At 38.3% G+C, this 27,671-nt stretch overlaps 2 protein-coding genes across 5 annotated transcripts in view; one reads left to right on the forward strand and one right to left on the reverse strand.

The window, feature by feature from the left end:
* Window positions 1–2,507: 2,507 nt before the first annotated feature.
* On the reverse strand, window positions 2,508–20,383 carry ACTR6 (ARP6 actin-related protein 6 homolog (yeast)). Its single transcript, XM_005882352.2, has 11 exons — window positions 20,244–20,383; window positions 18,685–18,802; window positions 16,956–17,024; window positions 15,806–15,929; window positions 13,053–13,188; window positions 12,905–12,961; window positions 10,134–10,232; window positions 9,961–10,039; window positions 8,732–8,903; window positions 6,715–6,853; window positions 2,508–3,752 (listed from the first exon to the last, which is right to left on the reverse strand). The coding sequence occupies exons 1-11, from the start codon at window positions 20,309–20,311 to the stop codon at window positions 3,623–3,625; spliced, it is 1,191 nt and encodes a 396-aa protein (XP_005882414.1). The 5' UTR covers window positions 20,312–20,383; the 3' UTR covers window positions 2,508–3,622.
* A 7,181-nt stretch (window positions 20,384–27,564) lies between these two features.
* Window positions 27,565–27,671, forward strand: part of UHRF1BP1L (UHRF1 binding protein 1-like) — a 79,338-nt gene continuing 79,231 nt past the window's right edge. For all 4 annotated transcript variants that reach the window (XM_014530035.1, XM_014530037.1, XM_014530038.1 and 1 more), the window contains exon 1: window positions 27,565–27,671. In XM_014530035.1, the coding sequence (XP_014385521.1) occupies window positions 27,643–27,671 (29 nt within the window). In that variant the 5' untranslated portion in view covers window positions 27,565–27,642.

Consider the following 27,671-nt stretch of genomic DNA (forward strand, 5'->3'; position numbering starts at 1 on the left):
GGGGGGCAGGGGGGGGTCAATTAGGGAAAAAGGAGACATATGTAAAACTTTAAACAATAAAAAAAAATTGTTTTTAAATCTCTACTTTTAATTTCTAAGATCTATCTTTGTTATAGCAACCTGTTGTTGTGATAGATGCAATTCTCTCACCAGTCTCTCAGAGAATATTACTTAAAAAGTTTCTTTTGCTGATTTTAATCCCTAGGGGCCATTCTTGTTTGCTGGATTTGGTGGTGTTAAGCACCCCTCAAATGTTTAATGCTTGGGTGTCTGTTTTTTTCATTTATGATTCCCTGTTCCCCTGACAGTGAATTAAGTTCTAATTAGGGTGTCTTTCCCCAGCAGGAGGAAAGTGTACTAAATGTAGGTCCCTGCCCAGTCAGAATTCTTTCTAATGAGGTCTGAGCTCTTGTCTTTAGCCAAAGATCAGTGCCACAATCAGCTGCCCCTTTAATTTTTTTTTAAATTCTGATACTCTTAGTGGATATGACATTATTTCAGGTTCTATTCTGTTTCTCTCTCCAACTCTTACACTTCTACTCTTTCTGCTGAGCCTCAACTCCAAGAGAGGGAATAGGGCTTAGCTGTTTCCAACTCATGCTTTTTTTAAAATATATATTTTTATTGATTTCAGAGAGGAAGGGAGAGGGAGAGAGAGATAGAAACATCAATGATGAGAGAGAATCATTGATTGGCTGCCTCCTGCATGCCCCATACTGGGGATCGAGCCCACAACCCAGGCATGTGCCCTTGACTGGAATTGAACCCGGGACCCTTGAGTCTGCAGGCTGACGCTCTATCCACTGAGCCAAACCAGCCAGGGCTCCAACTCATTCTTTACATGGCTTCCCCATGATCTCCTACTCGATGGATTTGTCCTAAATTATATCTCGAATTATTCATACGTCTTTAGTTTTCTCCTGTCCTGATCTGGGATATGGGTTTTCTTGTCCTTGTTTCTCTAACAACTTAATCCAATTAGTTTTCCATCTTTTAAAAAGTTTCTCCACATTTGTTCATTAATGGCACCCTTCAGGGTGGCATACTTCAGGATTTACTCTTCTAATAAAATATATGAACTGTTTCATGCACATAATAAAGTATAGATTCTAATACAATAAACACCTATGTGCCTACCTCCCAGGTTGAGAAAGAATATATCACAAGTAGCATCTGAGTGTTCTGTGTATGCCTCCCTGATCTCATTTGCCTCCCTCCTCCGAGCTTAAAGGGACTTGGGACAGGCAGAGAAGTAGACGGACATGATCAGTTTACTACATGAAAGCCAATCACCACTGAATTAAAAATTTCAAAACCAAGATAGGAAAGTGTTTGAGAGGGCAGTTCTATCTTGATTACTCATTGCTGTAAATCCCAATCCTCTACCATTTTAAGGTGTATATCATGCATGGCCAACATGTTACTTCCCTGCATGCAAATTATAATAAAAATTTTAAACTCTAATGTGGCTAAGTTCTCTTTCTACTTCTAGTAAATCTCAAACTTAAGATCATCACTCATTTTTCTGCTTCTCTTGGTAAGTGTTCAAAAAAAAGATCATCCACATTTTTCTATAATAATAGAGATCTTTAATGCATCATTTCAGACAATGTTTATTATTCAGAGCTGAAGTCAAATGTTCTCTTTGAAGTCAACTTATTGTATAATATTAAAACATTACCTCTAGCAATAAAGTTTTCAAAATCAGGCAGGTGTTGAAATGCATGGGAGCTTTGATGCTACAGATAAAGGATTAGGCTCCATGTTCATTAACTTAAGAAATGAATTTTTATGGTCTCAAAAAAGCATTGTGAGACCTACTGGTACACTGTATTCAGAAATTCCAGTCTACTGTAGTAAGGATATGAACGCATACGCATCATCCTCGGTAGACTATAACAGAAGACTTCAGGTGAGGGCATGTTTTAGGAATGCAGCCTTGAGGAATGCCCAGTTCCTCACAGCAAAAACACCTGGCTGGTAATGATAGCATTCTACCTGACCAAGATGAGATCCTGACAAGTCAAGAAAAGCCCTTTAAATGGGGCTTATCTTTTTACCTCCAACCACATTACCTTGAAATTCTAGCACTGTTCAAATGTATGGTTGCAAAAACTTGTTTTATGCCACCAGCATCTTTTTCCTACAATGTCCACAAATTATATGTTAGTAACTGGGTATCTTCAAACTCTATAATGATAACCAGCCTAGGTCTAGGAAGGACTCACCTGGCCTTACCCCAATACGATCCAATATATAATTGTAGTTAGTACACAGCTCTTTCACCCTGCCCAGCGTCGGTCTCTTCACCTTAATTTCCTACGGGAAACTTCCTTCGTTTACTCTAGGCCAGTGGTCGGCAAACTGCGGCCCCTTGAGTGTGGCTCTACCACAAAATACCACGTGCAGGCGCACACGTACAGTGCGATTGAAACTTCGTGGCCACGCTGAAGGGGCTAAAGAGCCGCATGTGGCTTGCGAGCCATGGCACGGCTCTAGGCTATCTTAGTGGGACTGTCAAAGTCCCTGAAGCCATGGGGCAGGCGCATGATCCCAAGTTGGGAAAAGAGACTGGTAGGAATTTGATTTATGAGCACAGGCCAAAGATAGAAAATACAGAAGCTGAGATATTTTGATGGCAGGGCTCTGTAAGGATTGTCTCTTAGTTTCTATAACCTAGATGCCTAAGGTTATCTGGTTTTTATTCTTAGGGCTGTTGGTCCAGCTTTTTCCTAGATTTTCTGAGCTGTCCTCTGTCCTGCTGATAAATGTTGTTTCACTTAGGATCGCTCTAGTGAGTTCTTACTGTTTGCCATCAAAGAAGCCTACCTGACTCATTCATTAATGTCATTGTAAGCTGTTCCCTTCAATTGGAAAGCTATGGCCTTTAACATCTTAAAATACTTACTGTAAATTACATGAGATTTTAAAACTAAGCGCTAATATTTGTATCAAGTTGAACAACCCCAAGTTAACTTCAAATTTATTTTAATCCCCCAAAATGGTGCAGTAAATACACTTTTTTATGAGTGAATACACTTCTGCCAACACAGTAGTGACCAAAAACACTTTAGTAAACTGGCTTTAGTATCCACATTTTCAAACTTACTCTAAGTAAAAAATAAACATTAAACACACAGAAGAATGGTCTTTACAACTTTAGTATATACAAATAAGAATGACAAATTTAAAGTAAAATATTTGTTCTAAAAGAGAAATCATACCAGACTGAAAACACTTTGGCCAATTCCTAGACACAGTCACACAAAACTACCTCCTGAGGAAAACTGACCAGCAAGACAGTTAAGTCTCTGCTTTCAACTATAAAGAATTAAATCTAAAATGCATTCACTCTTTCATCTTCTAATGAAAGATAACATACTCTCAGAAACAGCATAAGCATTGTTTATGGTAATGTAGCTCCTAAATGAAAATATGGGCTGAGTTACAGTTCACTTAGTAACCAAGCTGAGAAACCTTTGAAAATCACCCCTAGATCAAAGTATTTACATAAGTTCAAGTCTTTCTCTTAAGATAAAAGGTAGCACAGATCCTTAACCTTTAAAAAGAACGTTTAAATTAAACCTTTGTCAGAACCAGTCAAAACTTTCTGAAATGTTACTTAAATATCAAATTTCTCTTCACAGACGCTATGTCCATTTTCTTCATAATCTTCTCTTGTTACCACCATATCTTCAAAATCATCATTCTCTGATATCAATTTTCCTCCTTCCCAGGCATAAGTAATAGGGCTAAAAATAAAGGTAACATAAATGAATCCAGATGATCTTATAAAACTAAAAGGCAAAAACATTAGTCACTAAAATGTAGCAGAAAGTCATTTAAAGTGTAAAAATAATCATAAACTTCATAGGACTAAAGCAAACTCAGAAAGAAAGGAATCTTTATCAACATTACAAATAGTTATTCTTTTGATTTTTTTCCCTGTGCCCTGAATCTATCTATAATAATAAAAGTGTAATATGCTGATTAGACTAGACAGCTGAAAGACCTTCCGGACAAAGCCGTGGCTGTGAGGGCCGAGCCCCTTGCATGTATTTCATGCATCGGGTCTCTAGTTCTAATAATAAAAAACAAGAATACAAGCAAAAGATTAAAAATGCATAAAATGAAAAACACTGTCATAACTGAGTCTAACTTCTGTACTAGTATGCAGCAAAGATATGTCATCACACAGCAATATAGTTATTATAACGCCCATTTTATAAGTCTGGAAAATAAGGGCCAGAGAGATTAAGTCTGGAACTAGATTTAACTGGAACTGTTATCACACAGTCTGTGCTTTTGCTGCTATACTCTGTTGCCTCTAATAAATGAAACATTTAGAAAACATAGTGCAAGATAAAGAGTTACATGGTAGGACATGGACAGTAAGTAAAACTAAAGCATGTTAAACATTTAGTTTGGCTTTATTTACAAGCAAGGTTATATACTTTGTGTCATAATGCAATTCTATTTCTACTGTTCCACTATCCCCAATTCAGTTTCAAATCTAAAAAATGAGAAAGAAAAAAGTTAATGTTTTCCTTATTGTACTTATTGCCATTTCTTTTTTTAAAAATATATTTTATTGATTTTTTACAGATAGGAAGGGAAGGGAGAGGGATAGAGAGTTAGAAACATCGATGAGAAACATCAATCAGCTGCCTCCTGCACACCTCCTACTGGGGATGTGCCGCTACCAAGGTACATGCCCTTGACCTGAATTGAACCTGGGACCCTTCAGTCCGCAGGCCGACGCTCTACCCACAGAGCCAAACTAGCTAGGGCCTTATTGCAATTCTTTATCTTGGGGGGAGAGGAATACACAAACACACACACACACACACACACACACACACACACACACACACGAGTAGGTGTGCAATAAAGATTTGATGAATAAAGAATAAAACTACTTCTGTGCATCCCTTAGCCTGTAATGTGTACACAACTTAAATTTAAAATGCAGGATAAGACCTGGCCAGTTTGGCTCAGCAGATATAGCCTGCAGACTGAAGGGTCCTGGGTTCGATTCTGGTCAAGGGCACATGCCCAGGTTGCAGGCTTAATCCCCAGTAGGGGGCATGCAGGAGACAGCCAATCAATGATTCTCTCTCATTGATGTTCCTCTCTCTCTCTACCTCTCCCTTCCTCTCTGAAATCAATAAAAATATATAAAATAAACAAAATGCAGGATAAAACTTGGCCAGTGTGGCTCAGTTGATTGGAGCGTTGTCCCATATACCAAAAGGTTTTGGGTTCAATTCCCGGTCAGGGCACATAACTACATGGTGAGTTCAATCCCTGGTTGGGTCACGTATGAAAGGCAATCAAGTGATGTTCTCTCTCACATCAATGTTTCTCTCTCTCTCATTCCCCCTCTAAGATCAATATGCATACTCTAGGGAGAGGATTAAAACAAACAAATAAATAAAATCCAGTACGCTTCATACTCTAAAAAGAGTATATGAATATCAATGATGATAAAAATCATTTCAATATCTAATGGTAGTTTATTCTTCTACCTGATAGCTAAAAATAAGTAATCAGATGAGGGCCTGCTATAGGTTTTGAAAATTTCTACTTTAGCTTTAAAACAAAACTCTAAAATTAAGTCAGGTATGTGGGGTCTCTGCCACTTAAAACTTGGGAGGGAGCAATTATTAGACGTATATTTTGTAAGAGCTCCTGCCTCAAGGGGAAGAGAACTGGGTTTTGATTTGGTCACTGCTATCAAATCGCTGTAAAGCCTTTGCCAACTTATGAGTCCTTGCTTCTTTATTTACAAAGTAAGAACATTGGACAGGATGATGTGTAAGCCTTCCTTACAGCTCTAAAATTCTGCCTTAATTTTTTTACCAATAAAGTAGAAATGATATCTGCTTTTTCTCATAAAACAGGGTAGGGGAATATATATAAAACAGTTTTGAATTTAACAGAAACTAATTACATTTAAAAGTTAATTTAAAATATTTTAAATTATCTTAAAACATTCCAAAACAACTTATGAATAGACATAACTTAATGGGTAAATTCTTAAATTTCTATACTTGATAGAAACTCTCAGGAAATGACACACCTCAGATAACTCAAACAGATAATAACCTAATTGCTTTGCCTATAAAAACTCTTAGGAAAGAAGACTGACTTACTATAGGGAAGTGATCTCATATTAACCAAGTGCCCATCATTTTCTAATCATTATGGTGGGCACTTAACATACTTCATAAGACTGAATCTACTAAAATGGAAGGTTTGTCACTTCAATTTTGTTGTTGTTGTTGTTAATCCTCACCTGAGGATATGTTTTTCACTGTTTTTCTCAGAGAGCATGGAAGAAAGGGGGTGGGGAGAGGGCGAGGGAGAAGGAGAGAGGGGAGGGAGAGAGAGAAAGAGAGAAACATATTGATTGGTTGCCTCTCAAATGAGCTCCAACCGGTGGGGGGTCGGGGGGGAGTGAACCCGCAACCCAGGTACGTCCCTTTGATCAGGAATTGAACCCGAGACCCTTCAGTGTGCGGGCCAATGCTCTAACCACTGCACCAGCCAGGGCTATCACTTCAATTTTTGAGTAAAGGAAAATGAGGATCCCAAAGGTGAAATAAACCTGCCAACAAGGAAGAACCAGGTTTTAAACTCAAGTCTGCTTTATCCACAGTCCACTTGATCTACAGTCTGCCATGTTTTGTGTCTATATGAGCCAACACTTACTTTTCAGGCAGCACAACAGAAACATCATAATCTGTTGGAGTGAGACATCGAACTTCTGAGTAAACCCGATCCCTAAATCCTGGGAAAAGGGAATTTCCTCCTGTCAAAACAATGTTTCTAAAAAAATGCGGCTGCATTTCTGTAAAAGAAAAAAAGGGAGAATGGAGAGAAAAAAGACATTAGAAAATCTGTTTACCTATCTTCATGGAATGATAAGGATGAGGGCTTAGGTAAAAGCAATTAGGGATTATAGGTACTGGTTGGGAAACCATATTTTTATAACCATATAAATGATAATTTCTGATATTTTATAATGATATTACAGATAAATAGATATATTAAACAGAAATATGACCTCTAGATATTGAACAAAGACTAAGGTAAGGGGCTGAACTATGGGCTACTTACTATAAGCTAAACATTATATATATATCAGTAACATTCTACTAGCAGACATTTGATAATTATAATTGTTCTTCCCTAAAATGGAAGGAATCTTTGTGTAGGTTGAGACGGAGCTAGTGAAAGATGAAAAGGAGGTCCTTCATGACATTTTAACTTCATGCTATCTCACTGAGACAGGTATTTAAGTATGTGCAATACTTAATAGTGAAAAATACTCATAATCTATAATAATATTTAAAGAAAGGATTTTGTTTCGCACTCATTAAAGTTATATGATGGCAAACCTTAAGTGCCATATGGTCAGCCAGTATTAAAAGCCTATGCAGCACCCCAGGGAAATTTATCAAGAATTACAATACTGAGCCGAAACCGGTTTGGCTCAGTGGATAGAGCGTCGGCCTGTGGACTGAAGGGTCCCAGGTTCGATTCCGGTCAAGGGCATGTACCTTGGTTGTGGGCACATCCCCAGTAGGAGATGTGCAGGAGGCAGCTGATCGATGTTTCTCTCTCATCGATGTTTCTAACTCTCTATCACTCTCCCTCCTCTCTGTAAAAAATCAATAAAATATATTTAAAAAAAAAAAAAAGAATTACAATACTGAACCCTTGCCAGTTTGGCTCAGGGGATAGAGCATCAGCCTGCGGACTGAAGGGTCCCATGTTCGATTCCGGTCAGGGGCACATGCCCTGGTTGCGGGCTCAATCCCCAGTGGGAGGCGTGCAGGAGGCAGCCGATCGATGATTCTCTCTCATCATGGATGGTTTCTATCTCTCTTCCCTCCTCCCTTCCCCTCTGAAATCCAATAAAAATATATTTAAAAAAAAATTACAATACTGAGTACCAGCGCAAAACAAGGAATGAGTATATATTGACACTGAGTCTCCTGGCATGACATTAAAGGAGTATAGTATAAAATGTTGCATACCTCATGACTGTAACTTTATATAAAGTATGAAATTAATATGAAATATTAATATGAAAATAGTTGTTATTAATATGAAAATATATTAAGGTGTTGGAATTACTGACTTTCTTTTTCATTTTTCCTTTTTTTAATATATCAGAAGGATAGGATGTTGCATATGCTAGGTTTTCTCCAATGCCTAGTGTTCCTTATGAACTAGGAAGACATTTTCAAGATATAAAAGTACTTTAACTCGAGAATATCAGTTAAATCATGCTTCTGGAGAACCCAGACTTCACTCCGAAGTATCATACTTCAATCTCATTAAAATTATATCAATCCAAATATAACAGAAAGAATAAACCAATCCTACCAACAGCTGAAAACCATTCATAAAGTTGCAAAGTTATAAAGTCATGTTCTGTGCAAAGGTGGGTTAAATTAAAACTTTTTCTACAATAGATATGTTAATTTAATACTCCTGGAGAATTTCTTCAAGTTTAAGTGTACAATAATGACTTTTTCCCATATGAGATGTATAATCTGGGACCAATAAAGAATTATTCAAGTATGTTATTGGATCTGGAAATCTCTACAAATAAAAGACTTGCTATTTCCTAAAATTATTTAGAAGAAACAGATGACTTCTCGAGTTCACATAAGGTTTTGTAAAAATATCATTACTACTCAGTATTTTAACTATGTACCTTCAGGTAAGTTCTGAATTGAATAGACAATAGCTTCTGGAATTCCCATTTCTTGAATTCCTATATCAGAAGGATTAAAGAGTATTTCTGGTACAGCAAATCTTTCATTGGCCAGACGAAGAATTTGTTCCCCAGATTTATATTTTCCACTTAGCACCATCTCTTCCCTTGGCTTAAAGTAAAAGATAAAATGTTTACCACATTATCTAGATCACACGACGAATAACATTTAGTAATATGTAATACTAATATATTAACATGTTCTTGGAAGTTTCAGGTTCTCAAAAGTTAGTAGTTTTCTCTCCTGTTGCCTAAACTACACAAAAAAATAATTAGTGACCCTAACATAGCTATTCCCCCAAAGATAATCTGGCTTTATTCCACACATTTTAAAACAGAAAGAAAGGAACAGATGAGGGGAAACTTCATAAAGTACTTATAATAGTAAACTGACTGCCATTTCCAGAGAACAAAAAACATACTCTCAATAGAAAACACTTATTGTCTTATGTTTCTTCCGTTATCTACTTTCACTCCACTATTGCTTATTGAACACTGTGGTTCATTCTATTAGGATATTTCCTTTCCCTTGTGCAAAAAGCCTACATCTTTACATTTATTATTTATTCAATCTTATTTAAAAATCTGTTTCCAAATGACTTAAACAAATATATGGGCATTACCACCGAAATTCTCGTTATTTTCTGCTAACCCACCCAACTGTGAGCTGTGTTCCTGAGGGACTAGGAAAAAAAAACACTCCTTCTACAATATTCTACATCATTAAAATAATATTCCCTCTCAATTTTACTAAGAATCATCAGCTTTTCTAAATTCAGTTATAGACATTCACTTCATTTGACTCATATATGCAATTTTCCTCCTATAATAGAGTATATCCTAATCCTTTATATAGGTATAAAAATACTTAAAATATATAAAAAGAAATATCAATAATTCAGTCCTGGGTCAACTGTATCAATATTCACAACAGGCAAATAACCAACTTCTGTTTATCTCCAGATTTGTCATTCAGCTGACAGGTCTTTTTCTAAATACCTTTAGTGAGACATTTATTAATCATTTATGCACTTATAACTGGAAAAATGGCCACCAGGAAGGCAGCCAATCAACAATTCTGTTAAGACTCCACTAATCCCAGCTGGATGCTTTTCAAATCTGACTGAGGTGGTCACCTGAAGATATATAATGAGGACTTTTCAAATTACCTTACAAAAGCCCTTTTTAATTGTACTAAAGTCAGGCAAAACATAGTCTATCATTACTGTATTTTCTTCTCCTTTCAACCTGGAAAACAAAACAGAGACTTATGAAATATTTTAACTATGTATAACATTCCCAAGAATCAACTTCCCAATTCTTAGATTACCATTATACATACTTGGCAATATCCATATCTCTATAAAAATCCTGAGACACATAGCATACATCTTCTTTCACTTGATTAATCACGTGTGTTTCATCCATAACATGTAACTGCCTAAAAAGAAATAAAAATTTTAAATGGAAAAGAGCCCCGGCTGGTATGGCTCCGTTGGTTGAGCAATGTCCTGTGCACTGAAAGGTCATCGGTTCGGTTCCATCCCTGATCAGGGCACATGCCAGGGGGGTGGGCTAGATCCCCAGGGGGAGGGGTGCAGGAAGCAGCCAATAGATGTTCTCTCTCTCTCTTCCTTTCTCTCTCAAAAACATATTTAAAAAATGATATGGAAAAGATTTAAATATAACTTATAATGATCATTTAAAATATTTTTTTCTGGAATTAAATTTTCAGGTAACTAATTTTTTAAAATAGTAAATTCTTGAATGTGTAAAATATTTGTAACTTTATGAAATACTTATTTCCATTATTATTATTTTTTATTTAAAACTTTTATTGTTGACACTTGCAGATGTCCCCCATTTCCCCCTCCTTTGCCCACCTCCACCCAGCCCCATCCTATTTCCATTATTTCATTTTATCTCCACATTATCCCTCCAAAGGCAAATGTAAGTCCAGTTTAAAGAAGGAAACTGAAAACGTGTTAAGGGGTAAGGTTTACCCAATTAAAGAGCAAACTTTTTCCTCCAATCATTCTGAATAGAATCTTGCTTTTAACTCTTTGCACTTTCTTTTCTGATTACAAAAGTATTGTGAGTCAGCACACAGTACCTGGCATGTAGTGGATCCTTAATAAATATTTGATGAGTAAATAAAATAAAAAAACCCACAGGTTTAATGTATAAAGATTTGTAAAAAACAAAAATATAAGGTTACTTCCTTTGAATATTTTTGTGTACATAGATTATATACATGTTTACTTTTTATGTTTTAGATTAAACATTATCTCATGAACATTTTCTTATGCTATTACATACTCTTTAAAAATTATTTCTTACTGCCCTAAAATATTCAGTCAGAGGGATCTGTTAAAATGTATTTGTCAATGTTCCTAATGTTTGAAGTTTAGATCAGGGAGAAAAGATACCTGTGTGTTTATAAACATGGACTTGGGAGCCAGAGACTTAGGTTTAATCCCAAATTAGTAGCCAAGTTACTTTATCTTTTTGGGACTACAACTCTTCAACTCTAAAAAGGTAATAGCGCCAATTTAACATAGCTGTAAGTTTATCATTCTAATCACATATATAAAGTGTTTAGCATAGTCCCTGTACTCAATAAATAAATTTTGCTTCTGCCCCAGCCAGTTTGACTCAGTGGATATAGTGTCAGCCAGAGGACTGAAGGGTCCCAGGTTCGATTCCAGTCCCAGTAGAAGATGTGCAGGAGGCAGCCAACCAATGATTCTCTCTCATCACTGATGTTTCTATCTCTCGCTCCCTCTCCCTTCCCCTCTGAAATCAATAAAAATATATTTTAAAAATAATAATTATTATTATTGCTTCTATCTTTTTGCTTTTAACAACATAGTCATATACACCATATTCCACCTTCTCCAAGATGCACAAATGTACCAATGAAAAGAAAAAAATGCTAATTAAACTATGACAATTCTAAGGTACCAATGATTGGAAGATTCACCTCAATTTCAAAGTTAAAATGTAAAAAAACATAAACTCAGGAGTAATGAAATAGAGTACTTTTATCTATATCTCTGATTATGATTATTTATTCATACTCTAAAATGCAGAATATAAAATACTTAGTCTCTTGGTATACTGCCAAATTATTTACCAGAAAAGTTATTTCAAGTTGTGCTCCGATCAGCAGCAAATAAAGAGTGCCCATATCACAAATCTACATCATCTTTTGAAAAAGTTCCATAAATGTGAATTGTTAAATGGTATTTTAATGTGCACTTTCTCTACTAAGAAGTGCCATGAGGAAGAGGAGTTCTTGTCTATTTTGTTAACTCATGTATCCCCAGCTCCTCAACAAATAACTGATAAGGATTTGAATTAAATCTTTAATTTCTACAGGTGTTTAACATTTTTTTATGTCTGAGAATTATCCATATATATCCTTTGCATGTAACTCTCTAGTGATCATCTATCTGTGCCACTGACCATTTGTTTTCTGAGAATTACCTAACTAAGGGGTAGCTTTCGTATGGGTTAGTAAGCGCCCATAGTTAATAAAGAAAATAATACTTTCATATTTGTTTCAGTTTTATGTTTATCTTAGTTTTATTGTTTTTTTAAGTATATTTTTATTGACTTCAGAGAGGAAGGGAGAGGAAGAGACAGAAACATCAATGATGAGAGAGAATCATTGTTCGGCTGCCTCCCGCAGGCCCCACACTGGGGATCGAGGCCACAAGGCAGCATGTGCCCTGACCAGGAATTGAACTGTGACCTCCTGGTTCATAGGTCGATGATCAACCACTCAGCCACGCCGGCCAGTCTCCTTATACACCTTTTAAATTTGTTTTACAATGCACATGTATAACATTTATCATTTTAAAATATTAATATATTAAATTCTGTAGAATTTGGGAATGTCTTTTTTAGTGGACAATACCATCTTAAATGCTAGAAAGCTTTTCGATTTAAACATCGTTAGTATTTATATATGTGATATAGCTTTTTAAGCACTAATCATATAGAAATGCCACCTGAAGTTACAACTACGGGTAAAGAATAATTTTAAGTTGCTTGGAAAACTTCATTGCCAGCATCCCATCCTCCCAAAGAATAAAAGTTAAGTATTACCTATAAGATATGATCTCCTTTAGATGATTGGTTAGAAGTTTCCCTCCCACATTTATCCTAAAAAGGGAGAATGGAAATTTGGATCAGTTTACTACACATTTTTCAGTTTTATTTCTAAAAAATAACATAAAAATGAAATGCAACTCACCGAATAATTGCTTCTTTTTTCTTTTTACTTCTACAATAAGGAACTATATGTGTAAAGGAGTATCCACTATCAACAATGATACAGCATAATTCGGAAGGGTTATCTCGGAAATACCTATGTGCACTGAGAGCCCCAGCTATTAAAAAAAAAAAGGTAGAGAGAAAAAGAAACATTATAATTATATTAAAGCAATAAAGAAAGGTAGAAACTAAGGCAAAGACAAATGTTTTCTTTTGTTTATAAGAAAATGTTAATTTATTACTATATTCATAACTCTGTCAAAAGTTCCTTATAGTGTTTAAACTTTCAAATATCACTTTTTTGTGGTAAATATAAATTTGGGATCAATTTTTAAAGGTCAATTTTCATTTCATAGCTTATAATATTATTTTGACAACAGATAACTTTACTGAGCATTCATTACATGTTGGACACTATACTAAACCCCATTGAGTATGTGTGCTTTAAATCTCACAACAATCCCGTTTTATAGAAACTGCAGCACACAGAAGTTAAATAATGAACCAGAGTCAGACAATTAGAACCAACCAGAGCCAGGATTCAAACCTACACAGTGTGACTTTAAAGCAGAGCTTCTCAACCTTGAAAATATTGACATTTTGGGCCAGATAATTCCTTGCTGTTAGGGCTGTCCTGTGCATTGTAACATGTTTAGCAGCATCTGGGTCCTCTACCCACTAGATGCTAGTAGCATTCTCCCAGTTGTGACAACCAAAAATGTCTCCAGACACTGACAAAGTCTCCTGAGGAGCAAAATCACCTTTGTTGAGAACACTGTTCTAGAGATTCTGCTCTTAACCAGAATTCTGCTCTTAGTACTAGAGGCCCGGTGCATGGATTTGTGCATGGGGTGGTGGAGGGGATGTCCCTCAACCTGGCTTGCACCCTCTTGCAATCCGGGATCCCTCGGGGGATGTAGCAGTGCACCAAGCAGCAGGCGGCCAGGGCGGAGCCTGAGCCGGGGCCGGATGCTGCACTGCTTGTGCTCATCCAGGCCGGCTGCACCTGCCGCCGCCACCGCTTGGTAGCATTACCACGCAGTTGGGAGAGGCTCCTAATGCTGCAACTGAGCTCACCAGCTATGAGCCCACCTCCCTATGGGAGAGCACTGACCACCAGGGGACAGCTCCTGCATTGAGTGTCTGCCCCCTGGTGGTCAATGCACATCATAGCGACTGGTCGACCGGTCATTCCCATCGTTCGGTCATAACAGTTCCTAAAGCTTATATATATGTGTGTGTGTGTGTGTGTGTGTGTGTGGTGTGTGTGTGTGTGTGTATGTGTGTATATGTCCTGTGTGTGTGTATGTATGGCCCGTTCTCTGGAGATTAGGTATTTATATATATATAAATATACATACACACACACACACACACACACACACGCACGAGGCCAGGTGCACGAATTCTTGCATGGGTGGGGTCCCTTGGGGGTAGCCTGCGGGGATCAGGCCGAACCACAGAATAATGCGGCCTGCTTCTCCTGCCTGCCACTCCCATTCATCCCGGCCCCCGCTGCGCCTACCATGGGCTCACGCCCAGTCAGTCCCAATCAGGAGAGGCTGGTGCCGCTACAGCGGCGCTTGCCAGCCGTGAATTCTGTGTCTAGCGCCCATCCTGAGGAGGGGTTGGGGGGACCAGGAAGTGGTGGGACACCCTTGCCACCCTCGATCCAGATCCATCCCACTGATGTTTGCACTGGTTGTTGGGAGCCACCTGGCGGCCGCTTTTACATTGTTTCTTCCTTGTAGAGCGCCTAGGGAGGGGAAGTGGCCGCGGTGCCTGAGGCTGACTTCCAGGAGGCCAGCGGCGCTGTCAGGATTGTGCCTGGCCCGTTCTCTGGAGATTAGACCTGCAGGACTACTGAGGGAGTGAGTGGCTACCACCGGGCTGGTGGGCCGCCAGGACTGGTTGGTCAGTTGAGCAGCGCTCCCACTATGGGAGCACACTGACCACCAGGGGGCAGCTCCTGCGTTGAGCGTCTGCCCTCTGGTGGTCAGTGCGCATCATAGCAACTGGTCGACCCGTCATTCGGTCGTTTAGGCTTTTATATATATAGATTGTTGCTTTATACAGACTTTAATTCTGAAAGCTAAATATCTTAGTACATTCATTGTACAGCCATGTAATGTAATTCTAACCTTTAATAAATTTACTCCTGGATGATATTGATAGATCCTATGTTGGCAGTCTGACTATTAACATTTTTTCAATCAATTATAATAGCAAGCATATCTGTAACAGAAAAGATAACTACCTCAGAAATAATAATCTTTTAGAGATTAGACATATGTGGCTAGTAACTTCATTAGGGTGAAATATTATATGAGTAAAAGATAAAATGAGAGAAGTCTGACTAACTAATCTCTAAGGGTCCATCTAGTTTTTAAATTCCGTGTTTTATTTCTTCAAATCTAAAAGAATATTCTTGGATTTTTAAAAAATATATTTTATTGATTTTTTTTACAGAGAGGAAGGGAGAGGGATAGAGAGTTAGAAACATCGATGAGAGAGAAACATTGATCAGCCTCCTGCACACCTGCCACAGGAGATGTGCTTGCAACCAAGGTACATACCTTTGACCAGAACCGAACCTGGGACCCTTCGGTCTGCAGGCCGACGCTCTATACACTGAGCCAAACCAGCCAGAGCATATTCTTGGATTTAAGTGTTCATTTACCCTATTCATATCCATATTCACATAACTCAATTCCAACCAAAACATTAACTCACCATTTACTCTTAATACTGCTTGGAACTGGTATTCTTCAAATAGGATCTCATTCATTGATTCTTGAATAGAAGTAAAGTTAAAATATGGTTCTGTGATAATAATATTAGTATCTAAAAAATCAACCTAAAAGAGAAAAAAATCCCAAAAGTTTCATAACTTTGTGTTATAATTATAAACATATTTCACATATATAATCAGACTTACTTTAAACTCACAATAATTTTAGGAGACAGGTCTTATTATACCCAGTTAATAGGTGAGTAAACCGAGGCATCTGAGAGAGTTGAATAAATTACCAAGGTTCATATAACTAGTTAGTGACCTAGGCTTTGAACACAGGAAGTCTGGTAACAGAATTCATGCTCTTTAACTATTATTCAATTTTAGCTGTCTTAATAGTAGCATTAACAAAATGGTACAGTGGGGCCTTGACTTACGAGTTTAATTCGTTCCGAGACCGAGCTCGCTCGTTAAGGAGCTTGTTAACTCAAATTACTCTGTCAACTCAATGCAAAAAATCCGCCGAGAGACAGCTGGTATCTCAAAAAACTCGTTAGTCGGGACACTCATAAGTCAAGGCCCCACTGTACTATCAAATTGTTTATAATTATGCAAAAGTAATGAATAACTATAAGCATTGGGGCTATTGTTATTTTGCTTTTAAATGTTAAGAGGCAAGAAGCTTGAGGATATTTAATATGTACATAATTCTCTACCACCCATTCTTAAGCAGCATTAACATTTGAACATTTTTCTGTATACTTAAAGTCACACTATAGACATTACAAGCACAAATTTCTCATATTGTAATATTCACACATTCAAATATTTAGGCAAAAATATTTTATTGTGAAAATAAAAGTAAGATACTGAATTGGTCTAATAATAGTAGAAATCTGAAGTAAACTTTTAATCTTCAGTTTCATACAGACTATCTCGTATCAACCTCATATTTCACTTCAATACAGAAATTCTGTTCACTTGCACTTACTTATTATTTAGAAAATCAAAGCCACGCACAGAATATTAAGTGACTTAAACACGTATCTGAAGCATATTCAAAAGTTTATAAACCTTAAAATATAAATACTAATTTTTCATTCGAATAAGACTTGGAAATAAATCTGAATACATACTCCAGTTTGTTACCTGATACATTTCTTTTCCAAAAAGGTAATCCCAAACTTGTCTTTGAACATCCCAATTCACCAAGTAACCCTAAAAAAATTTTAAATAAATTTAATCATCAAAAATATTTGAACAATTAAAAAAAGTCAGATTAATATATTCTAAATTGCTGATTTCTATCTCTTTATGGTTACCTTCACCAGTCTAATGATGTTTGAATTTCAAACTAATTATGTTTCTCTCCTTTTAAAAGTTCAAAACACTACAAATTAACACTAACCAAAGTGTCAAGGGTTCAAAAGATGTAACAATAAGTACGGATGCTTCTCTGTGCTTTTCTTTAATGTGTTCATCTCATTTAGCTTTAACACAAACAAGTAAAATTCAGTACCCATACCCACATTCAGTAACTAAATTATGGTTGGTTATTTATTCATTTATTTTTACTTTTTTTTATTTGGGGGAAAGAGAGATGAGAGAGGGAAAAGGAAACAGTGATTTGCTGTTCCATTTATTTATGCATTCATTGGTTGATTCTTGCATGTGCCCTCACCGGGGATCAAACCTACCACATTGGCATATTGAGACAATACTAACAAACGGAACTACCCAGCCAAGGCATGGTCATTTATTTTATTTTTATTTTGTTAATCCTCACCCCAGGATATTTTTTCCATTGATTTTTAGAGAGTGCAAGGGAAGGAGGGGGAGAGTGAGAGAGAAACATTGATTAGTTTCCTCCTGCAGCCTCACCGGGGATCAAATCTACCACATTGGCATATTGAGACAATACTAACAAACTGAACTACCCAGCCAAGGCATGGTCATTTATTTTATTTTTATTTTGTTAATCCTCACCCCAGGATATTTTTTCCATTGATTTTTAGAGAGTGCAAGGGAAGGAGGGGGAGAGTGAGAGAGAAACATTGATTAGTTTCCTCCTGCACAGGCCTCAACTGGGGTGGGGGACAGAATCTGAAATCCAGGTACATGCTCTTGACTGAGAATCGAACCTGAGACCCTTCAATGTGAGGGCCGATGCTCTAACCACTTAGACACACCGGCCAGGGCGGTCATTTATTTTAATAGGACCCTTTAATTTCAAGTTTTGGTTTTAATAAGATCTTATTTAAAATTTAGCCCTGGCCGGTGTAGCCCAGTTGGTTGGGCAACAGCCAGTGCGCGCACACACACACACACACACACACACACACACAAAGGTTGCCAGTTCATTCCTGGTCATGGCACATGGTTACAGGCTCAATCCCCAGTAGGGGGCGTGCAGAAGGCAGCAGATCAGGTTTTGCTCTCACATTGAAGTTTCTTTCCCTCTCCCTTCCTCTCTTTCTAAAAAAATCAATAAAAAAACTTTTTTAAAAGAAAATTTAAATGGCATTTTTAATTTTTGTAAAAGAACATTTATTAAGTAAATTACAAAGGTAGAAAAAGTAATTCCTAGAAGTAATGGCTTAGGAAACAAGTTATGGAAGTAAAGGAAGGGCCCTCGGAGCTTGGAAGTGAGGAAGCTAATGGTAACATGCCTAGACCAGAAATAGGAAGGGGACGGGGGACGGGGAAGGGGAAGGCCTGGGCGTGCCCCAGGAGGGAGAGCACCTACATGACATTTTTTAGAAATCTAAAAATATTTCCATACATTTTCTTATATGTACATTTAAAATCTTAGATATACATTTAAAGTTATCTTTAAATTTGGGTCTATAATGCTAGAAATGGCATCTAATTGAATTACCTTCTGAAAAGGAAGGATGTAGAAGAGTCCAGAAGGGTCCTTTATTTCTTCTATCTGGTTAGCAGTAAAAGTTTTAAGACGTGCTGTTTTTGACCTGAACTGACAGTTAGGAATAACCCTATAAACAAAGAATCAAATAATATAATTATTCCCTAAATACTTAGTTGCTATAAATACTTTTACTTAACCACCACCCTGGATGCCAGAAAAATATCCAAAACCAGTGTTTCTCATTGTCTTCACATAATAAAAAGTGCCTTTTTTTCCCCCCAAAGGGCTCTAGTACATACCAGGTTATGTACTGGACCCTTTTTCTTTCTCAAATACTCCTCAAGAGACCCTTACAGGTGGGTATTGGTCCTACCACCACACAGATAACAGGAGACCTAGGTAAAGTTCCTGGTCTTTCTGGCTTTAACTGATAAATTTTTAATAAAATTCTGGTAAAAGGTTTACAAGTTCAAAATTCTGGCCATAAAATCAAGTTACCATAAAGTGAAAATTTTCAATCAGTAAGATGCTTTGGGTACAGAAGTAGGAAGTGGTACTTTTAAATGTGGTTGTGTCCACCATGAGCTTACAATCTGTTTAGGAAGACAAACTAGGTCCATTATCAGTACAGGTCTTTCTCTATGTTTAAATACATGATTTTTTAAAGCTGCATCGTAATCAATCGTATGGTTGTATTACAATTTTAATATATCTGGTATTCTTGATTATTTAGCATCCTTCCTTAATTTTTGCTACCGCACACAGTGGCTATAAATAATTCAGAGCATCCTATATTTTACGCTTCTCAAGCACCTCTAATTGATTCCTTAGGTAACTGGTAACAGAACTGCTGAGTCAGAGAATAAAAACAATGATACACAGGTCTCAACATTTTCCAGAAGACTAACAATTTACATTCCTGAGCAGTTCAACTGTCCTCTTTCAAAAGAAAACGGAGAGGAAAAGAAAAACACACCCTTCTGTGAATGACAGAAGAAAAGCGTGTCTTCAAATCTGTTTATTCTTTATGCCAACACATATATTTGATAAATGCTATGGCAGTACTTGTTTAATTGACTCTATAATGGAGCAGGTCAGCCAATGAGCACTTCGAAGGGCTTAGACACAAGCTTTCGAATTCTCCAGCTACTAAGACCGTGGTTTTTACATTTTGGGGAGGTCATAAAACCCTCTGAGGATCCGAAGAAAGCTATAATCGCGTCTCCAAGAAAACGCATTTGCCCCCCCGACTCCTGCAGATTTGTGTATACGGACCCCACCCTCGCTCCCCCAATTAGGAACCGCTTCTCTGGAACCCTTTTTTACAGAGCAATTTCCGGCTACAAAACAAAACACACGTCCCACTTCCGGGGCCGCACAGCCCAAAATTAAAATCTAAATTCCAGTTCAAAGCTTCCCAACCACCTAGCTTCCATGAGAGCATCCCTGGGGCTCAGCTTAAGGCCGCGCGGGGGCGGGGGCCCTGCACTGACGTCCCAAAGGTGAAGCGCAGTATGTGAAACTACCAGGCGTAAGTGCCTTGTTCCTCGGTAAAAACCAACACTTACGAGACATTCTCATGGCTGTAACCGATTTTGGCGTTGTAGGCTCCGTTATCCAACACTAACGTCGTCATTTTAGCACGAAACACAATGCCTTTTCTTTCTCTTTCCGACCCTTCTCACATTTTCTTCCGGCACTTTACGGCTCGCATGGGTGGAGCTTAAGGGCGCGCTTCCTGTATCCCTTGGCAACGGAGGACGCCGGAAGCGGGAGACAGCCCAGCCACTGGCTCTTTAGCCAGAGTCAGTACTGGGCGTTCCAGCCTAGCCCTAACCCGTTTAGGAAAGTCGTAGCGAGATCCAAGAGTGGAAGCTGCTAAATGCTTTTCGCCCACTTCGAATTTGTCCTTTACTTCAAAGTTTGACTCGCTACTGCAACCTTCTTCTAATCCCTGTTGCAAACCAGCCGTGTGTGTGTGTGTGTGTGTGTGTGTGTGTGTGTGTGTGTGTGTTAGGATAGTGTTCAAACAGTGACAATTATGTAGATTCTACAGTGGTTCTCAACCTTCCTAATGCCGCGACCCTTTAATACAGTTCCTCCTGTTGTGGTGACCCCCAACCATAAAATTATTTTCGTTGCTACTTCATAACTGTAATTTTGCTACTGTTATGAATCGTAATGTAAATATCTGATATGCAGGATGTATTTTCATTGTTACAAATTGAACATAATTAAAGCATAGTGATTAATCACAAAAACAATATGTAATTATATGTGTGTTTCATGAGGGGGAAAAAAAATTATATGTGTGTTTTCCTATGGTCTTAGGCGACTCCTGTGAAAGGGTCGTTCGACCCCCAAAGGGGTCTCAACCCACAGGTTGAGAACCACTGATGTAGAATAAAGTGCAAAACCATACTCAGCATGGTATAGGTATGAGATCTCTTCAGTCTCATTCTCATTCATTGCCCACCCTACTGTAGGATCCAACTACCCTGAATTAGAAATATCCTCTTCGTCAATGGCCTTGCTTTTTTACCCACATTCACACACTTCCCCTGTCTACTTGTTCTTCAGGACAGAGCTCTGTATCTTTATCTAAAAAACCTTCCTGACATTTGACATACCTCCTCTCTGTCCTCCTTCTTAAAATGAGGTGCTCCTCCTGTGTGTTCCTGTAATGTTCTCGGCTAATTCCTGTATATCATAATGTTGTAATGTACCCCGCGAATCACACAAGGACACCTCAAGAAGTCGAAGTAAAGAGTCACATTTATTGCAAATCCGGGACTATGAGGGGGCATTTCGCTCTCCCAGATCTCATAGTGCCCGCCCCAGCCCCAACACCAGATTTATATAGGCAAAGATCACAAAGGTATTGATTACATCCCAAGGTTTGGAATGAGGAACCTGGTTTGCAAAAAAGCAGTTTACAGAAGCAGAAGCAGTTTTACTTAAGCATGTTATCTAAATTATAGTTTTGGGTCTCCGGATCACTGAATTGACAGAAACACATTATCTAAAGCCCTTGGGTCTTGGGGCCACTGAGTCAACAGGGACACGTTATCTGGAGCCCTCTGACCTTGGGATAATTGTGCTGTCCTTCCCAGGTACAGAAGAATGTGCTTTCTAAGACCAGTATGACCACAACCAATGGGATATTCACATTACAATCAATAGGATATTTAATCAAATGGGATGATTTATATAATTCAGAAAATCAAAATAACTTTTCTATTATTTTAGCAAGCAAATAAGTACAGAAACCAAACAGCAGGGTTAAAGTTAAACTATAGTTTCTACCTGAGATGATTGCTACCATACTTCAATAATGGCTAAGAGAACGAATTTTGAATTGGAATCTGGACTCTGCCATAAAATAGCTGTGTGATCTTGAGCAATGAAGATGATGATTAATACACATCGCTTAATGTGCATGGGTAAACTGTTCTAAGCTTTACATGTGTTAGCTAATTTAATCTTTAAAATTTCTGAATTAGGTACTATTATTGAAATCAAAGAGATGGTTAAGAGTGCAGTCTCTGAACTCAAATTCCTACTCAAATTCTGGCTCTGCCACTAGATGGCTGAGACAGGTTAGTTAATGTCTCTACGCCTTAGTTTCCTCATCTGTATAATCAAGTAATAACACACCTTTGCAGAATTGTTTATGAAAAATAAATGATAAAGGTCAAGTACCTGGTAATAGTTATCACCACATTGTAACTAGACAGTCAATGGGTCTGTGCTGCTAGTCACTACTTGTGCCAATTAAGCAGAGACAGGGTTGAATCGTTTATTCCAATAATGCCAGCAGTATGGGAGAGCAGCAAGTCATCCACAAAAATCTGCTCTGCAGCCCCCTCACCCCCATAAACCAGTTGCTTATATAGGGCAGGACAAGGATTACATGGGGGGGAAGTAGTTATAGGCATGGGGAAGTAGGCAATGCAGGCTGGGGTGGGGCTCCATTGTTTGGGCAACAAGGTCCTTAATCTTTCCATGATAATAGGCAGTTCTTGAATGAGAATGGACCACATTTCAAGGTTGACTGTCCAAGGTGGACTCCCAGGTCCTGGGGGCAAACAACTCCCAGCCAGGTTAGAATGTCCTTTCTTTAACCAGAACAAGGCAATCATGGTTAACAGAGTATGATCAATATTTCCCAATACCATAACTAATCCCCAATATTCTTTTTGCCCCTAACAACATTATTATTATTCTCTTTCTTCCTTTTAGCATATGTTCATTCTCTGTTAACTTGCATAGATGACAAACTCCATGAAGTCCAGCACTCTATTCCATTGGTGTCTATATCCATTTGTATTAAAAAAAAATCATTGAACGTACAAAATTAATTATGTCAAATTTTAGTCATTCTATTTTCTCTGATATTAAATTGATAAAATTCCTTACTATGTACATGTAAAGAATATTTTATAAATCTTACCTCATAGAGCAGCCATCATTCCTATTCATCTCTTACCTTTTAAAATATATTCTTTTACTTCAGTCTCTCTTGATTATAAGCCCTTTCACATTTAAGCTTCTCTTTTTGCTTTCCTTTGCATGCTCCTTGATCTGGATCATTTTTGTTCTTGGCTTCAGCAATAATTAAAGACTGATAAATCTGAAAGCTGAATTTCACCTCCAACTGTAACCTGAATGTTTCTACCCACATATCCTTAAAATAATCTTAAAGGCAACAAAACCAAATGGAATCTTATCTCCAAAATGCCTATTCCACCTACATTACTTTATCTCAATTACTAGAGACCCGGTGCACAAAATTTGTGCATGGGCAGGGTCTCTAGGCCTGGCTGGCAATCAGGGCTGATCGAGGCCTTCCGGCTGCTGGCCGGGGCCTTCCTTCATTCCACTCCACCCCCTGATGGTCACATCATAGGGAGTGATTGAACTCCCGGTCTCCTGGTCGAACTCCTGAGGGGACACTTTGCGTATTAACCTTTTATATATATAGATTGGTGTGCCCCAAGTTAGAAACTTCAACTATTTTCAGCTCTAGTCTTTGATTTAATCTCTGGAATCTGTCCTTGACCTTCTTTCATCTCTACTAATATTGCCTTATCTCTCACCTGAAATAATGCCTCTGCATCTTCAATGCCCTCCCTCCCTCCATTCTTTTATCATCATGTTCTATCCTCTGTACTGCCAGCATAGTTATCAGCAAGTGTTTTCTAAAACAGAAATCCAATCCTCTTCCCCAAATTCACTCTCTGTAGGAGTCTTCCATGGCTTGACATAGCCTATGTAATAATATGCATGCATTTGCAATCTCATCCCCCTTCAACCCATCTTACAGTGTATGCTAGTAAATCTTGAACAACCAGATATTCAGAAAATGAAATCCTGATTTGTAGTGTTTATCACTGTGTGCTGAACAAACACCATCGCAATGGATATTTACATGCTATCTTGAAGTCATCAAACACCAAACACAGAGTCAGGAAGAAATGCACACAGTTGGTTCTCATGAGCTGGTATAAGCCAGCTTCAGCACAGACTGTTCAGTAAAAGCTCTGACCTATCCACCTTCACACTATTCACTCTCTCATCCCAAGTTTTAGCACAAATATATATTTTGGCAATGTATAATTTTAAAACAATTAAAAACATGTCTCTCCTATAAATATGTAATAAACATGTGCAACATATTTATTTGTTATAATAATGAGTTAAAAATTTTTTTTAATGTATTGATTTTAGAGAGAGGGAGTGAGACAAGAGAGAGAAACATCAATTTGTTGTTATACTTATTGATTCATTCATTGGTTGATTCTTGTATGTGCCCTGATCAGGGATTGGTATACCAGGACACCCACAACCTTGGGGTACCAGGACAATGCTCTAACCAACTGAGCTACCCAGCAAGGGCTTAGTGAATAGCTTTATACCCTGTCTTGTTGGTTCTTACATTAATATTGAGAGGGTTAACTTGAAGCACAGGCAGATAAGGGAAGGGTCCAGTGGAAAACAAAGGCAGGTGGAACATAGGCAGGGGCAGACATGGCAGTTTGAGCCAGCCTAACCATCGGAACCAACCAAGCAGAAATAATAAATGTTCCTGGACTCAAAGCCGGAGGCATGGAAAAACAAGGGAGGGCCTGTAGCAACAAGATGTACGAACACACAGAAATAGAAAACGTTCAGCACAGGAACAGAGAAAGAACACATAGAACAGGGAAAGTTCAGGTTCACTGCTTGGCAAAAACAACTGAAGGAATCTATCAGGTGATGACACAGGTAGACACAGAGCAGGCTTGTAGCAAATATATACCCCTGGACTACAAGGCTTTAAGGCGCAGCCCACTATTGGGTCCCTCTCCTCTGCGGGGCGTCTGAATCTGCTTGTAATAAATTTTCCACACTTTTGCTTAAATCTTCTGGTCCACGGAGTTCATTCTTCAGCGTCGGGAGACACGACCCCGGGAAAACACCTCGGCTCACCGTTCGGGTTATCAATATGAGTTAATAAATCTTCGATGCATTATATATTTGTATGACAGTCATGATTTTAAGTTTTTGAAGATTTGATAATTAAATGTCAACAAAAAATGTAAATTAATTTAAAACACTGAATTTATGATGGTTTTGTGACATTATGTGTTCTCTCAATCCAAGGAGAGTAAAATTAAAATTATTACCATGTATTTTCTCGATAACAAGATACTTTAACTACTATTATTAACCTGTGGGGTTTGTTGATACTTATTACTTTGAAAAGAAATCTATATTTTGTTCTTGCCAAAGCATTAGGCCACTTGCCATTTAGAAGCCATGAACTGTGACACTTGTCTTTTTTCATAATTGTGTTTACCTTGTGTGAAACATCTTTTCCAGCTTCGTGAATTAATAACAACAGCTACCATTCTGTTGTATCTGGGATTCTCTAAGTATTTTACTTTCATCAGCTTGGTTCATCCTCGCAACAACCTCATGAAGATAAATAGCACCATGAAGCTCAGAGGTTCTTTTCCTATGATCACATACCTAAAAACCTACAGGACTAGGTTTAAAACGCAAGTCTGATCTCAGAGCCAGTTCTTTCAACACATTAAGCTACATGCTCATCTTTTAAATAATATCTCCATTCATTGTAAATCTGTCTCTGACTTAACCAGATAGAAATGAATCACTCCCTCTTCTGAGTTCTCATAGTACTTTGTTTCTGTTTTCAATTATGCTAATGATAATAGCATTTATTAATATCACTTAATTTTGTATTTTCATTTTCCCCCCAAGTAGTTTATTTGGGCAGGCCAGGGGACAGGGAGGCCTTGCATATGAAAGAAGATGTCGGATCTCTTGGTAGTGAAGGGTGGTTTGTGCTACGGACTAAGGACCAGTAGGGAAGCGGGAACTTGATCTTGGAGTTATGGAACTGCTTGACTGCCAATGGTCTGCACTTGCTGGCCACAATCTTCTTCCTCCATGGTCTGGATTGAGGGGGCACCCAAGGTGCCAGGCCCCCAAATCTGGATCTGCAGGGAGCAGGAGGGGGCAGGGTGGACGTTCACTGGGCTCTCTGATACACTCACTTTATATGCATAATCTCATTTAATCCTCATAAAATTCTGAGTTAGATATCATTACTCCAGTAGTCATATGTGGTAACTGAGGCTGAGAGATATAAATAACTTGTCCAAGTTTACACAGCTACAATGTGGCTGAGCCAGCATTTGAACTAGTCTAATGATAGAGCTCCAGGTCTTAGCACTAGTAATTGATCTTCTACACAAGGCTGTTAACTCTTTGATCGCAGGAACATTTGTTTTTATTTAGAGATCCCTAGTTATCTGAATAATGCCTGGTTTATAGTACAAGATAAATGTTAATTAAGTAGTCAACCCATATATATCTCCTTTCACTTCTTCAGAAAGGGACAGGTGTTGGCCTATGTGTAAACTACACCCTCTTCCCCCCATGTCTTCCTGATACATCCCTCAGAGGTAGTGTAATTTCTTTTCCTCTTTTAGACATCACTGGGCGGTCACTTTCACATCTGAAAAATGTTGGTTTGGGGTTGGGTGGAGTAGAGGTGCAGAGCTGTAATAGTTCTCCCTGCTATTTCAACAATTTCCTTCCTTTTTACAGAAATTTTCAAGTGAGATTTTACATCTTTATTTCTTTGGATACAACACCCTAATGAGGTAAGACTGATACTATTAACTCATTTTTTAGATGATTAAACTGAGGCTAAAAATAAGAATATTAATTTCTTCAGGTTAACTCAGCTAGAAAATACTAGAGCCAGAATTTGAATTTAGGCCTTTTAATTCCCAGGTCCTGGACTCCATTAGAGCATGTTGTCAACTTCTACTTCCCTTAGGATTGGAAATCACCAGATGAAACATTACAGCACTTAGCCAGGAAAGCAGACTAGCTTAGCAAAGGAAAAGAAACTGAGGCAAGAACACAAAGAGCCCTAGCTGGTTTGGCTCAGTGGATAGAGCGTCAGCCTGTGGACTGAAGGGTCCCAGGTTCGATTCTGGTCAAGGGCACATGGCTGGGTTGGGGGCTTGATCCCCAATAGAAGACATTCATTGATGTTTCTCTCTTTCCCCCTCACTTCCTCTCTGAAATCAATGGGAATATATTAATATATGTATTATATATTAATATATATATATAGCTGAGTAGGTAAACAGAGCAAAATAAGCTGAGAAGTTTGTGGAACAAATTCTTAGGAAATGAAAAAGAGAAGTCGGACGTGGCAGGAGACTCAGTGATGGAGTCAAGAACGAGAACAGAGGAGGAGAAGGTTTTGGATTGGGAGTCAAAGCACCCAACAGCAGCAGGGCCGCTGGGTTAAGGATGAGGGTGGCAGGGCAGCACACCTTCCGCGCCTGTCTGGAACCTGAGTTGCCCCGAGGAGAGACGGCCCCGAAGAGAGGGGGCAGCGAGGAACCGAGAGGAGAGCGCGGCGCCTCCCGCCTCGGCACCATGGCTGGGCTCATCAAGAAACAGATTCT

Source organism: Myotis brandtii, unplaced genomic scaffold (assembly GCF_000412655.1).
Source record: "Myotis brandtii unplaced genomic scaffold, ASM41265v1 scaffold708, whole genome shotgun sequence".
NCBI classification, from domain to species: domain Eukaryota; kingdom Metazoa; phylum Chordata; class Mammalia; order Chiroptera; family Vespertilionidae; genus Myotis; species Myotis brandtii.